Source organism: Loxodonta africana, chromosome 26 (genome assembly GCF_030014295.1).
Source record: "Loxodonta africana isolate mLoxAfr1 chromosome 26, mLoxAfr1.hap2, whole genome shotgun sequence".
NCBI classification, from domain to species: Eukaryota; Metazoa; Chordata; class Mammalia; order Proboscidea; family Elephantidae; genus Loxodonta; species Loxodonta africana.
Window position 1 is genome coordinate 23530106 of NC_087367.1, and position 14420 is coordinate 23544525.

General features: G+C 42.4%; 1 protein-coding gene across 3 annotated transcripts in view; it reads left to right on the forward strand.

Annotated features, from left to right (window-relative positions):
• The window catches only part of THUMPD2 (THUMP domain containing 2), a 69221-nt gene extending 58002 nt beyond the window's left edge, over positions 1-11219 (forward strand). The window contains exons 10-11 of one of the 3 annotated variants that reach the window (XM_023555307.2): positions 2438-2492; positions 6131-6242. In XM_023555307.2, coding sequence (XP_023411075.2) covers positions 2438-2483 — 46 coding nt within the window. In that variant the 3' untranslated portion in view covers positions 2484-2492; positions 6131-6242. Of the gene's footprint in view, positions 1-2437; positions 2493-6130 lie in introns of all 3 variants that reach the window. The other 2 variants (XM_023555306.2, XM_003416119.4) reach the window with 2 other exon arrangements.
• The last annotated feature ends 3201 nt before the right edge of the window (positions 11220-14420 follow it).

Genomic DNA, 14420 nt, shown 5'->3' on the forward strand with positions numbered 1-14420 from the left:
TTAAGAATACATTCTGCATCCCACTTTGGTGAGTGTCATCTGGGGTCTTAAAGGCTAGCAGGCGGCCATCTAAGATGCATCAATTGGTCTCAGCCCACCTGGAGCAAAGGAGAATGAAGAACACTAAAGACACAGGGTAATTATGAGCCCAGGATACAGAAAGGGCCTCATAAATCAGAGACTGCATCAGCCTGAGACGAGGAGAACTAGATGGTGCCCAGCTACAACCAATACTGCCCTGACAGGGAACAAACACAACAGAGAATCCGTGATAGAGCAGGAGAGCAATGGGATGCAGACTTCAAATTCTTGTAAAAAGACCAGACTTAATGGTCTGACTAAGACTAGAGGGACCCCAGAGGTCATGGTCACCAGACCTTCTCTTAACCCAAGACAGGAACCATTCCCAAAGCCAACTCTCCAGGCAGGGATTGGACTATGGGATAGAAAATGATGCTGGTGAGGAGTGAGCTTCTTGGCTCAAGTGGACACATGAGAGTGTGTGGGCAGCTCCTGTCTGGAGGGGAGATGAGAAGGCAAGGGGGGACAGAAGCTGGCTGGATGGACAAGAGGAATACAGGGTAGAGAGAAGGAATGTGCTGTCTGTCTCATTAGGGGGAGAGCAACTAGGAGTACATAGCAAGGTGTATACGAATGTATACGAATGAGAGACTGACTTGATTTGTAAACTTGCACTTAAAGCACAATAAAAAAAAATGATAATAAGTGATTGGTTAGTTTCAATTTCATAGCTAGGTTATATACTGTAGCCGAGGTGGCAAGTGCGGACTGGTAGACTTAGGTTTCGGCTCCTGAGAAGATCAGGCATTTACAGGAAATAAAAACTAGCTAGGTTTCTGTTTGCCAGCGTGGGACTTAGCATAAGTCATTCCATCTTGGGCCTAGTATAGTCAGGTTAACAGTAATAAGCAGTGGAAATAGTTGGTCCTGTATGTAACACAGAACTTGATTCTTCGAGGAAGGACATGCCATCAGAATTAGAGATTGTCACATAGATGATTGCTCCGGTGGCCTGAGCTGTGCAGTCTCAGTTTAATCGTTTCCTGCTTTAACTTATTGAAGCAGTAACCATTTCATGAGTACAAAGCATTGTGAGGAATCCAGAGGATTTGAGCTTTGCTCTAAATATAACCAAAGCGTATGAGCAAATTTAGAAATTCAGCTTGCTCATCTTGAATGAAGTCATTGCATGCCAAAGAGGCTTGAGATAGCTTCATGGAAGAGGCAAGATTTCAGTGAGATTTGGAAGTTTGGAAAGAATTAAAAGGGTGGACACACCATGTTTTATACGTACAGATGTCCAGTAAGTATTTCTTGAGTGAATAGCTAAGCAAAAGGCATGTGCAAGGAACATCATCAGAGGGCCTGGAGCACAGGATTTGTGGTAAAAGGTTAATTCCTAAGGCATTCCATGGCCAAATAATGTAGGATTATTTGTATGGTCTACCCTGGTCTTGCAGGTTAACACACAAAAGAGAAATCTCTTTTATGTTGTTTGATACAGTAACCCCAATTTACTGACCACAGAATTCTTTTTTTCAAGAAGTAACCGTTGCTGTCTCCTTGATTCTGACTCACGATGACCCCATGTGTGTCAGGGTAGAACTACTCCATAGGGTTTTCAGTGGCAGATTTTTTGGAAGCAGATTGCCAAGCCTTTCTTCCAAAGGACCCCTGGGTAGACTTGAGCCTCCAGCCTCCCAGTTAGCAGCTGAGCGCCTTAACTACTGTACCACCCAGGAACTCCTTTCAAAAAATACTTGATAATATTCACACTATACTAGTGTTCAGAGAAATAAAACCAAAACCAAACCCATTGCTGTGGGGTTGACGCTGACTCATAGTGACCCCATAGGACAAAGTAGAACTGCTCCATAGGGTTTCCAAGGAGCAGCTGGTGGATTTGAGCTTTGGTTAGCAGCTGTAGCCCTGGGCCACCAGGGCTCCAGTTCAGAGGAATACACACTGGAAAGTGTTGCTCTATATTTTCTGAATAGCTTTATTAGGAAGAAATACTGTGTATATGTACGTGGAAAGATGCCTAGAAGGGCATCCATCAAAAATGTCCACCTCTGAATAGCAGGATTTGAGGTGATTTTTACTTCTTTATTCTTCTCTCCATTATTTGAAAGAAATTTACAATAAACTGATGAAAGTCCTTCTAGGCTTATTTCCACATTCATATATACAAATAGATACATGTTTTTCACTTTATCTAAGTAGGATCACCCTCAATTTATTAACACTTGCTTTTTTTCACTGAACAATGTCATGAATGTCCTTTCTAGATAGTTGTTATAATGTACATTATAATTTTCAGTGTTTGCCATTGTATAATGTTATATGTGTATATGTGCTCTTATATCACCAGTACTTACAGATGAACATTTATGTAATTTCTAATTCTTCATTTTAGTAAAGAGCAGTGTTATAAAAATGGCATGGCATCAGAGGTCCTCTAACTTCACAAGGTGGGTGGACAATCATCAGCATCAGTCCAAAGCTGATCCCTATGAGGTGAAGATCAGACATACCTCCACTCTCCAACCTTTTTACCAATTCTGACATGAGCCATGCCTCCCACACCACTCTCTACTGGGTTTGATAATTTGTTGCAGTGGCCACACAGAGCTCACAGATCATCCTCACAATTACGGGTTTATTAGGAAAGTAACAGATTACAATTCAGGATCAGCCTGGAAGTAATAGGAAGGACTCAGGATGCAGTTCTTCGATCAGGACAGCTCTTCTCGGCCATGCCCTCAGGCAGGCCTGTTTCTCAGACATTGACCCTCACTCTCAGCCCTCAGCCCTCACTCTTGGGCCTGGCTTCTGCCCCACTCAGGCGAGTGTCACACAGCACTTTAGCTCCACCGGTAAGAGTCTGGAGGCATCTCACTCTGCCAGGAAGCCTCGTGCCCAAAGGCACTCCACTCTCTTGTTCCATGAGTCCGTGAGCCTAGCCTGCCAGTCCCATCTTGTGCTGTCTTGAATGTTACAGCTGTGTGTCTGCTGGGTCTAGGAGGTTCTCAGTGCAGGGACCTCCGGTCCGAAAGATGTGCTCTGCTCTACTCCTGGATCTTCTTAATGGTAATGAAGTCCCCTCCAGCCTCTGGGATTGGCTCCCTGTAAGCCTAGCAGAATGGTAAAACTGACCAATTTCTTACAAGGGTTCCATGCACTTTATTTACATTAACAAAACTGTCTGATCCCCTTGGTGGGCCACAAGGACTTTATTTGCATAGTTCCACTCAGTCATTTTGTAGAAGTTACAACACCATGGCTAGAAAGGCCACATTAAAGCAATTCACTACACCGCAAATGTTCTTAACTTGTACAAACAGCTTTTCAAACTTACTACATGACCAAATTACTTAAAACTGCAGTGCCTCAATTTCTTCATCTGCAAAATGGGGATGCTAATAGGGCATACTTGAAAGTATAGTTCTGAGGAGCAAATGATCCATGATACAAAGCATTTAAAACAGTGCCTGGCACATAGCAAGTGCTCAGCAAGTCTTAGCTATCTATCATCACCATTATCATCACTTACCCTATTCCTACTCCTACTAGTGTTAACATCTTCTTAGAATAAATTCCTAGAAGTGATGTGGCTGAGTGAGTCAAAGGCTGTGCACATTTTATAGTTTTGATAAGTTATTGCCAAACTACTGTCCCTCCAAAAATTATACCTATTTCTGTGTTCAAAAGTACTCGTTTTTTCATAACCTTGCCATCCTGAGCATGTCTTTTTCGCCTTAGTTAATACAGCAGGTAAAAAGTTATATCTCATATGTGTGATTTTAATTATATTTTCTTCAATTTGTATGCTTTCTTGTTTCTGTTCTATGGTATACAACCACATCTGCGCTCTCCTCTCTCAGTAGAAGAGGCTTCTTTCTTCTAGCCCAGGGTTTATTCTCTCAGTTCCTGCCTCCTCAGGGGATCTCACTCTGCCCACTCCTCACTCTTATATTTCAGCCTCTTCATCTCTCCCATGCTTTGCTGGAGACTTAGTCATCCCCTTCTCAGATACTTTTGGAGGTCTTGCATATCCCAATTGCTGTCCTGGGTACTGGAGATATAACCGTGAACACAGGACAGGCAAGGTCCCTGCCCATGTGGGATATGCATTTCAGTGTGGAAAAACAGATATTAATAAACCAACAAACAGGATAATTTCAGATCATAGTTGGTACTGTGAAGGAAATAAAACAGGATAGTTTGCTAGAGAGTGACTAAGAGGTAGTCGGGAAAGGCTTCTCCAAGGAGGTTATATTTGAACACAGAGATCCCGAAGGATGAGAAAGCACAAGGGAATGAGTGGTAAGTACAGAGTGACTAGCAAGGCCACATGTCCTAAGATAAGAAAAAGCTTGGTAAGTTTGAACAACAGAAGGAAGGGCAGTGTGTTTGGAGCAAGTAGAGGCAAGCGGGCAATGAAGTTGGGAAGGTTGATGAGGAACAGATCCTGTAGGGGCCTCATATGTTCAGAATTAATTTAAGTACAATGAAAGTCCTGAAGAGTTAGCAGGGATTTATATTTTAGGTTTGGGGTAGAAACTGAGAAGGAAGAGAGTGGGAAGAATAACAAGAATGGAAACGAACTGTCAGGAAATTGTTGCAATAGTCCAGGCAAAATATGAGGATGGGAAGAAGTAGATGAATTTGTGACATAGTTTGAAGATAGAACTTTCTAGATTTGTTGATGAATTAATTGACGAGAAGCTTCTGAGATCTTTCTTGAGCCTGACAAGATTCCCTGTAACTCTTGATCCTCTCGCTGCCACGCTGTTTTCTTACCTGTACACTGATATTCTTGAAAGAATAATCTACACCTGACATTTCTGCTTCCTGACCTTCCAGTACCCCCTCCACATACTGGCATCTATGCCTGCCCTCAACTGAGATTGCTGTCCCAGGTTGACTTACCTTGTGGTCACTTGTTAGTGCTACAGCATCTTACCCTACTGAGACCATTTCCTTCTTGACACTTTATTCCTTTGACTTCCAAGACATCACTATTGCCCAGATTTTCTCTCAGGATATCTGTCGCACTTCTCCTCTATCCCTCCTTAAATGTTAAGTTTCTGCTTTTTGACCCTTTTTCTCTTCTCACTTTGGCTGTCACCCCAGATGATCTCATTATGGCTTTATCTCCCATTTCATATTGAAAATTCTTTATGTCTGTCTCCAACCCTGGCCTTATTACCTGCAGGCTGTCTCTTGGAATCCACACTTGAGTGTTCCTTAAGTACCTCAGCACATTCCACCTGAATTCCTTTTCCTCTGTCCTCCCCGAAGCACCTTCTGTGATCCCCATGCTGAACTGATGAGTGCCTCCTTCTCTTCACTTCTTCCCACCTTTGCTGTGTCCTCTGCCTGCTCCAGCCCCAGCACTCACTTTGCCTGGCTAGCTCCTGCTTGTCCTTGAACTCATAGTTTAGGCGTCGTGTCCTCCAGGAAATCTTCCCCACTCCCCTGTGCCTGGGTTTGGGTCCCATCTATTGTGTTCCCAAGAACCTCAGACTTGCTTGATTATGGCATTTTTCACACTCTTTAACTCTTTTCTTGCCTCTCTCTCCCACTGCTGTGTAATCTTTAAGCAACTCACAGGACTGCATGTTATTCATCACTTTTCCATGTAAGTGCTATACAGACTGGCTGAATGATTGAGTGAGTGAATTCTCCTCAAAAAGCTGACATTTCAAGGTCTTCCCTTCCTTCTCTCGTCTTCCCTTTTGCCATTCCTTTGTTCATTCATGGCCTGACTCTTTCCTGGTGACTTTCTTCTGCATCAGCTTACTTACTGTCTTTAAAAAGCGATACATTCTTTAGGATTCTTTGTATAATCATTTGTAGGATGTGACTACAAATTACTTTGAGGCTTGCCATTTAAGTAGAGTAAAAATAGATAATTAAGGCAGATTTGTGCTATTGATTCCATAATTACTATAATGAATATACATTATGGAAGATGCTACCTAATTAGCAGAATTCTTGTATTTAAATAGATAAAATTAAATTTCAAATTTAAAACATACCAAGTATTTCAAGTGTGATTGTTGGTTATCTAAAAAGAAATACTAATTATTGTTTTTTGTCACAGAGTGCTTCGCATTGATGGAGCTGTTGTTTTGTTACTCAGCGAAGATCACCACAGGCGCCTTAAAGATTGTGAAGAGAGCGGCATCCGTTTGAATTCTAAGAGCAGCCACCCCGACGAACCTGGAATTAAAAAGTGCTTAAATCCTGAGGGAAAAAATGGCACATCAGAGACGGTGTCTTCTTCAATTCAAGCCAGTAACCAGGAGGGCTTAGACAAAATGTCACCATTTGGCTCTTTGGTGCCAGTGGAATGCTACAAAGTTAGCCTTGGAAAAACAGACGCATTTATATCTAAATATAGGAAGTCACACTCTTCTGGATTATAGCAGTCTCACTACTGTAGACCAGGTTCAAGTCCATATGTCTTAGCTGTAGTGCAGTAGAAGATGTTGTCTCTAGGATTCCCCACAGTGCCAGAGTTCCAAGTAAAGAAATTTCCTTTATAAAGGCAGGAAGTGTGGTTGCTGGACACAGGTTCTTAGTAAGACAATTTCTCCTTTATAATCCAAAGGAATTGATGTTTCTGACAAAGAGCAGGTAATGAATATTTAAGCTAAAAGACTGAAGTTTTTTGTCAGAGTGTAAAAAGATCCATTCTGCTGTGCATTGTTTCTGAGCAGAAGCTTCAACTTTAAAGCAAAAGCTTTCATGAGTTCACATAAAATGTATTACAGTCAACACAAGGTTGGTTATAATCTTTTAACTACCAATTTTTTAGAAAAGTAGGAACCTTTGTGTATAAATTCTTTTGATATTAAACTAGATTTTTTAAACCTATGATGATGTTCTCCATTGGAATGAAAATAGTTTTTACTTGCAATACATTTTTTATGTCCCATGTATATACAACATCAGTGGGAATAATAACAATATGAATTAAGCCAATATCCTTCAACGTGATGGAAAATAAAGTCTCCTTATTTTCTAAGAACATTACTAAATCATAGTCTCACTCTTATGGGAATTAAAGTAGTGTTCACTACTTGAGAAGAAGAAACAGCAAGCTGGTGAAAATATATCTTCGAATTTAGTTTATTTTTTTAATAGCCTGATATAGTGACTCACCTTTTAAACTGCTTTAGTATCACTTGAACAGCCTTCCTAAAATTTCTCACCTTGTGAGTCCCATCTGCCCAAAGTAGAAGCCAACTAGAACTCTGAGTCAGAGATTGATACCCCTGTACCTGTGATACTCTGAAGGGGTAAAGACCACAGACTCTTAAAAATGTGAATGTGATATTGGTTGTCTGACCTGGCTGAGCTAAAGGTGGAGAGGATGCAGCTAGTATTAGAGGAAGCTTACAGCAATGATGAAACAATTCATTACCCTTGTGCTTCCCTACTGCTATAGAAAATATCAAGAACCTGAAGAATACAGGCACTATGGTGTAGGCCATCTGCTTTACAGAACTTGACAGCTTAACGAAAAAGAGCAAGGTTCCTAATTTCTTGGGTTAAGGCAGTGGTTCTCAACTGGAGGTGATTTTGCTTCCCAGGGGACATTTGGCAATGTCTTCAGATATTTTTGGTTGTCAAAACTTGGGGAGATGCTACTGGTATCATATGTAGAGAGAGATTTATTTCAAGGAAATAGCTCACACAATTATGGAGGCTGGCAAGTCCCAAATCCGTGGGTCAGGTGGCAGGCTGGAGGTTTGTTCTGACGTACATGGTTGAAGGGGTTGACAAACCCAAAATCTGCAGGTCAGGCAGCAGGCTGAAGGTTTCTTACATCCCAGGAACTGGAGGTTAGAGGATGACAAGACAAATGCAGGATCAAGAGAGAGAGAGCTTGGCCAGGACATTTGTATCATGGGTGTGAGCCACACCCCCCAAGGAAACTCCTCTTCCACCTGATTGGCTGCTCACATCAGATCACAAAATGGAAAATGAGTACATAGTGTCTGCCAAACCACTGAAAATCATAGCCTAGCCAAGTTGCTACATAACAACCATCACACTGCTAAAGCCCCTCAAAACAAAGAATTATCTATCCCAAAAAGTCACCAGTGCCAAAGTTGCAAAGCCTTGGTTTAAGGCATGGTAGGAGGTGGCCGGAATTACGACTATTCTAAGAGAACCTCTCACCTCTGGTAGCCACAGGACTGAGGTAGCTGAAAAGCAGACTCGCAGTTTGATCCTATAGGATGCTGTTACAGATTGAATTATGTCCCTCCAAAAGACATGCTGAAGTCCTAACCCCTGTACTTAGGAGTGTGGCCTTGTTTGAAAATAGCGTTTTTCTTTTTTTTATTGGCTAAAGTAATCGACTCAATGGCACACGACAACCACATACTGGAGTAGGGTCGGTCCTAATCTTACTCCCTTCTGAGTGGTGGCTTATAATAGGAGAGAACAGACACTGAACCAGAGTCACAGACAAGAAGACGACGGATACCACGGGATGAAGGAGGCAACTACTTCTATAAGGAGCCAAAGATTGCTGGCAGCAACCAGAAACTAAGAGACCCAGGAAAGGACCCACATGGCCAAGACCGATTAGAACTTCTAACCATCAGAACTGTGAGAAAATAAATTTCTGTTCTTTAGAGCCACCCACTTTGTGGTATTTTAGTATGGCAGCTCTAGGTTACTGAGACAGATGATGAATCCTATCAGTTGAAATTACAGCCTAACAGGTCTCCTAGGTGCAAATTCTTGGAGACACAGGGAAGGATTCATTCAGATGACACAGAACACCTCAGACCCCACTGAGCCTCCTTGGCCAGCAGAAGCAGCTCCTGCTCCCTTGCTGCTGAGCCTGTTGTGTGACTTGAAGACCCTGAGGTTAAGCTAGCATTACCTTCCAAGTGGTGACCAGTTTTCCTCATGCCCTCTCCCTGCTACCTCTTACTGCTTCTAGGAACATAACTAACGTCAACCTAGCAGGCCTCGGAGCTGGGGAGAAAAGGGCTGGCAAATTAGAAGAATTCCAAACATTGCTAATGTATGTGACATAATGCTAAAGAATATGAGAGAATGGATTCTGTCACACTAGAGAGAGACAAATAGGATTTTCAGTCAAACTGGACTCATTGACACGGGTACACTTAGCAACGGTTCTGGATTTAATTTATGTATTACCTAGGGCTACTGTAACAAATTACCACAAGCAAATGGCTTAAAACAAAAATTTATTTTCTCACAGCTCTGGAAGCTAGCAGTCCAAAATCAAGGTGTCAGTAGGGCTGTGCTGTCTCCAAAGATTCTAAAAGAGAACGTGTTTCATGTCTTTTTCTTCTGGTGTTGCTACCAGTCCTTGGCATTCCTTGGTTTGTAGATGCATCCCTCCAATCCCTGCCTCCACCATCACGTGGTGTTCTCCTTGTGTGTCTCTGTCCGTATCTCTCCTTATAAGGACACTACTCATAGTCGACTTAAGGCCCACCTACACAACTATGACCTCACCTTAACTAATTACCTCCGTAAAGACCCCATTTCAAAATAAGGTCACATTCCCAGGTTCCAGGTGGACATTAGTTTGGTGAGGAGGGGGTGTGAACTACTCGACCCCGTACAGAAGTAGGACGAACAGCTGGGAAAGGTTCTAATAGTTTGATGAGGCAGTTAACTGAAACCTCCACTCAATGGGGGCTCACACTAAATAAAGTTGAAGTCCCGGAAGTTTGTAGATAAAATAGAGGGGAAGAAATCCAAAGACTTAGGGAGGTAGCAGTATTGGAATGGACTTATGATGGCTGATTCACCCTCTAACTATGTCCCTGTCAAAGGCCCAAAGGACATTGTCTTCACCACATCATTGAGAAACGTATTGGTGGAGCAGGAGGGCCAGCTCTGAGTGGCTGGAGTCTATGGGGTGGAGATACAGGTTGTTATTAGGTGCCATCTAGTTGGTTCCGACTCATAGCGACCCTATGCACAACAGAACGAAACACTGCCCAGTCCTGTGCCATCCTTACAATTGTTATGCTTGAGCTCATTGTTGCAGCCACTGTGTCAATCCACCTCGTTGATGGTCTTCCTCTTTTCTGCTGACCCTCTACTCTGCCAAGCATGATGTCCTTCTCCAGGGACTGATCCCTCCTGACAACGTGTCCAAAGTATGTAAGACGCAGTCTCGCCGTCCTTGCTTCTAAGGAGCATTCTGGTTGTACTTCTTCTAAGACACATTTGTTCGTTCCTTTGACAGTCCATGGGATATTCAATATTCTTTGCCAACACCACAATTCAAAGCCGTCAACTCTTCTTCGGTCTTCCTTATTCATTGTCCAGCTTTCAGATGCATATGATGCAATTGAAAATACCATGGCTTGGGTCAGGTGCACCTTAGACTTCAGGGTGACATCTTTGTTCTTCAACACTTTGAAGAGGTCCTTTGCAGCTGATTTGCCCAGTGCAATGCGTCTTTTGATTTCTTGACTGCTGCTTCCATGGCTGTTGATTGTGGATCCAAGTAAAATGAAATCCTTGACAAGTTCAGTCTTTTCTCTGTTTATCATGATGTTGCTCATTGGTCCAGTTGTGAGGATTTTTGTTTTCTTTATGTTGAGGTGTAATCCATACTGAAGGCCGTGGTCTTTGATCTTCATTAGCAAGTGCTTCAAGTCCTCTTCACTTTCAGCAAACAAGGTTGTGTCATCTGCATAATGCAGGTTGTTAATGAGTCTTCCTCCAATCTCGATGCCCCGTTCTTCTTTATATATTTCAGCTTCTCGGATTATTTGTTTAGCATACAGGTTGAATACGTGTGGTGAAAGAATACAACCCTGACACACACCTTTCCTGACTTTAAACCAATCAGTATCCACTTGTTCTGCACGAACAACTCCCTCTTGATCTATGTAAAGGTTCCTCATGAGCACATTTAAGTGTTCCGGAATTCCCATTCTTCGCAGTGTTATCCATAGTTTGTTATGATCCACACAGTCAAATGCCTTTGCATAATCAATAAAACACAAGTAAACATCCTTCTGGTATTCTCTGTTTTCAGCCAGGATCCATCTGACATCAGCAATGATATCCCTGGTTCCACGTCCTCTTCTGAAACTGGCCTGAATTTCTGGCAGTTCCCTGTCCATACACTGCTGCAGCCGTTTTTGAATGATCTTCAGCAGAATTTTGCTTGCGTGTGATATTAATAATATTGTTCTATAATTTCCACATTCGGTTGGATCACCTGTCTTGGGAATAGGCATAAATATGGATCTCTTCCAATCAGTTGGCCAGGAAGCTGTCTTCCATATTTCTTGGCATAGACGATTGAGCACCTCCAGCGCTGGATCTGTTTGTTGAAACATCTCAAGTGATATTCCATCAATTCCTTCAGTACCATCGGTTCCTGATCATATGCCACCTCTTCAAATGGTTGAATATCGACTAATTCTTTTTGGTAAAATGACTGTGTATTCCTTCCATCTTCTTTTGATGCTTCCTGCATCATTTAATATTTTCCCCACGGAATCCTTCACTATTGCAACTCGAGGCTTGAATTTTTTCTTCAGTTCTTTCAGCTTGAGAAACGCCGAGCATGTTCTTCCCTTTTGGTTTTCCATCTCCAGCTCTTTGCACATGTCATTAAAAAAAAAAAAAAAATGTCATTAGAATACTTTATTTTGCCTTCTCGAGAAGCCCTTTGAAATCTTCAGTTCTTTTACTTCATGAATTCTTCTTTTGCTTTAGCTGCTTGTCCCTCAAGAGCAAGTTTCAGAGTCTCCTCTGACATCCACCTTGGTCTTTTCTTTCTTTCCTGTCTTTTCAGTGACCTCTTGCTTTCTTCATGGATGATGTCCTTGATGTCATTCCACAACTCATCTGGTCTTCGGTCACTAGTGTTCAATGCATCAAATCTATTCTTGAGATGATCTCTAAATTCAGGTGGGATATACTCAAGGTCATATTTTGGCTCTCATGGACTTGCTCTGATTTTCTTCAGTTTCAGCTTGAACTTGCATATGAGCAATTGATGGTCTGTTCCACAGTCAGCCTCTGGCCTTGTTCTGACTGATGATATTGAGCTTTTCCATTGTCTCTTTCCACAGATGTAGTCAATTTGATTTCTGTGTGTTCCATCCTGCGAGGTCCATGTGTATAGTCGCCGTTTATGTTGTTGAAAGAAGGTATTTGCAATGAAGATGTCATTGGTCTTGCAAAATTCTATCATTCGATCTCCGGCATTGTTTCTATCACCAAGGCCATATTTTCCAACTACTGATCCTTCCTGTTTGTTTCTAACTTTTGCATTCCAATTGCCAGTAATTATCAATGCATCTTGATTGCACGTTCAATCAATTTCAGACTGCAGCAGCTGATAAAAATCTTCTGTTTCTTCATCTTTGGCCCTAGTGGTTGGTGCGTAAATTTGAGTAATAGGCGTATTAACTGGTCTCCCTTGTAGGCATATGTATATTATCCTATCACTGATAGTGCTGTACTTCAGGATAGATCTTGAAACATTCTTTTTGACGATGAATGCAACACCATTCCTCTTCGAGTTGTCATTCCCACCATAGTAGACTATATGATTGTCTGATTCAAAATGGCCAATACCAGTCCATTTCAGCTTACTAATGCCTAGGATATCAACATTTATGTGTTCCATTTCATTTTTGACAATTTCCAATTTTCCTAGATTCATACTTCGTACAATCCAGGTTCCGATTATTAGTGGATGTTTGCAGCTGTTTCTTCTCATTTTGAGTCGTGCCACATCAGCAAATGAAGGTCCTGAAAGCTTTACTCCATCCACGTCATTAAGGTCAACTCTACTTTGAGGAGGCAGCTCTTCCCCAGTCATCTTTTGAGTGCCTTCCAACCCGGGGGGCTCATCTTCCAGCACTATATCAGACAATGTTCTGCTGCTATTCATAAGGTTTTCACTGGCTAATGCTTTTCAGAAGTAGACTGCTGGGTCCTTCTTCCTGGTCTGTCTTAGTCTGGAAGCTCAGCTGAAACCTGTCCTCCATGGGTGACCCTGCTGGTATCTGAAGACCCGTGGCATAGCTTCCAGCATCACAGCAACACACAAGTCCCCACAGTACGACAAACTGACAGACACGTGGGGGGAGATACAGGTAGGACACTGCTATTGCTGTGGGCTCAGTAGGGAAGCCCTATTACTATACTAATAACAGTAAGTAAAGTACGTCAGTCAATGCTCAGTAGGGAAGCCCTTTGCAATAACAGTAGGGGCTATAGGATCCCCGAGAGAGAGACTAAGAAGTAGCACTAAAATACCAGAGAAAAGATAAACTACTGGTTGGCAGTGAGTCTAAGCCAACCCTAATCCCAGGGAATCCTGGGTGCCACTGCAGCCCATGAGACCGGTCAATGTGGAGCCAGTGGGGTTTGGGTGATAAGTGGATTTTTTACCTAAGCCCACCTCACAGTAAACCCAGTAAGACCCTGAACCTATCGCTTTTAATTCATACAAATATTTATTATACGCCTGCTGTGTGTCAAGGCACTGTTCTAGGCACTTGGGGCACATCGGTGAACCAAACAAAGATCCCTGCCCTCATAGAACTTTCTACGGGGTGGACAGATAAGAAACAATAGACGTAAGAGGTAATTTGGTAGGTTAGAAGGTGATAACTATGGGGTTGAGGGGCAGAATAAAGTGGCTGGGAAGTACAGGAGGATGGGGACATAGTGTTTTACATCTTTAAATAAGCCAGGCCTCGCTGAGAATATGATTTTTTTTTTTCACTTTTTAAAACTTTTGTGTGTGTGTGTGTGTTTAGGTGAAAGTCTACAGCTCAAGTTAGTTTCCTATATAAAAATTTATACACAAATTGTTATGGGACCCTAGCTGCTATGCCCACAATGTGACTGCACATTCCTCCTTTCCACCCTGGATTTCCTCTGTCCATTCAACCGGCTCCTATCCCCTTCTGCGTTCTCATCTCGCCTTCGAACAGGAGCTGCCCATCTAGTCTTGTGTATCTACTTGAACTAAGAAGCACACTCTTCAGAAGTATCATTTTATGTCTTACAGTCCAGTCTATTCTTTGTCTACAGAGTTGGCCCCAGGAATGGTTTTAGTTCTGGGCTAACAGAGAGTCCAGGGGCCATGTCTTCAGGGGTTCCTCCAGTCTCAGTCACACCATCGAGTCTGGTTTTTTCACTAGAATTTGAGTTCTGTACCCACTTTTCTCCTGCTTCATCAGGGACTCTCTGTTGTGTTCCCTGTCAGGGCAGTCATTGGTGATAGCTGGGTACCATCTAGTTCTTTTGGTCGCAGGCTGATGGAGTCTCTGGTTTATGTGGGCCCCTTTTGTCTCTTGGGCTAATATTTTCCTTGTGTCTTTGGTGTTCTTCATTCTCCTTTGCTT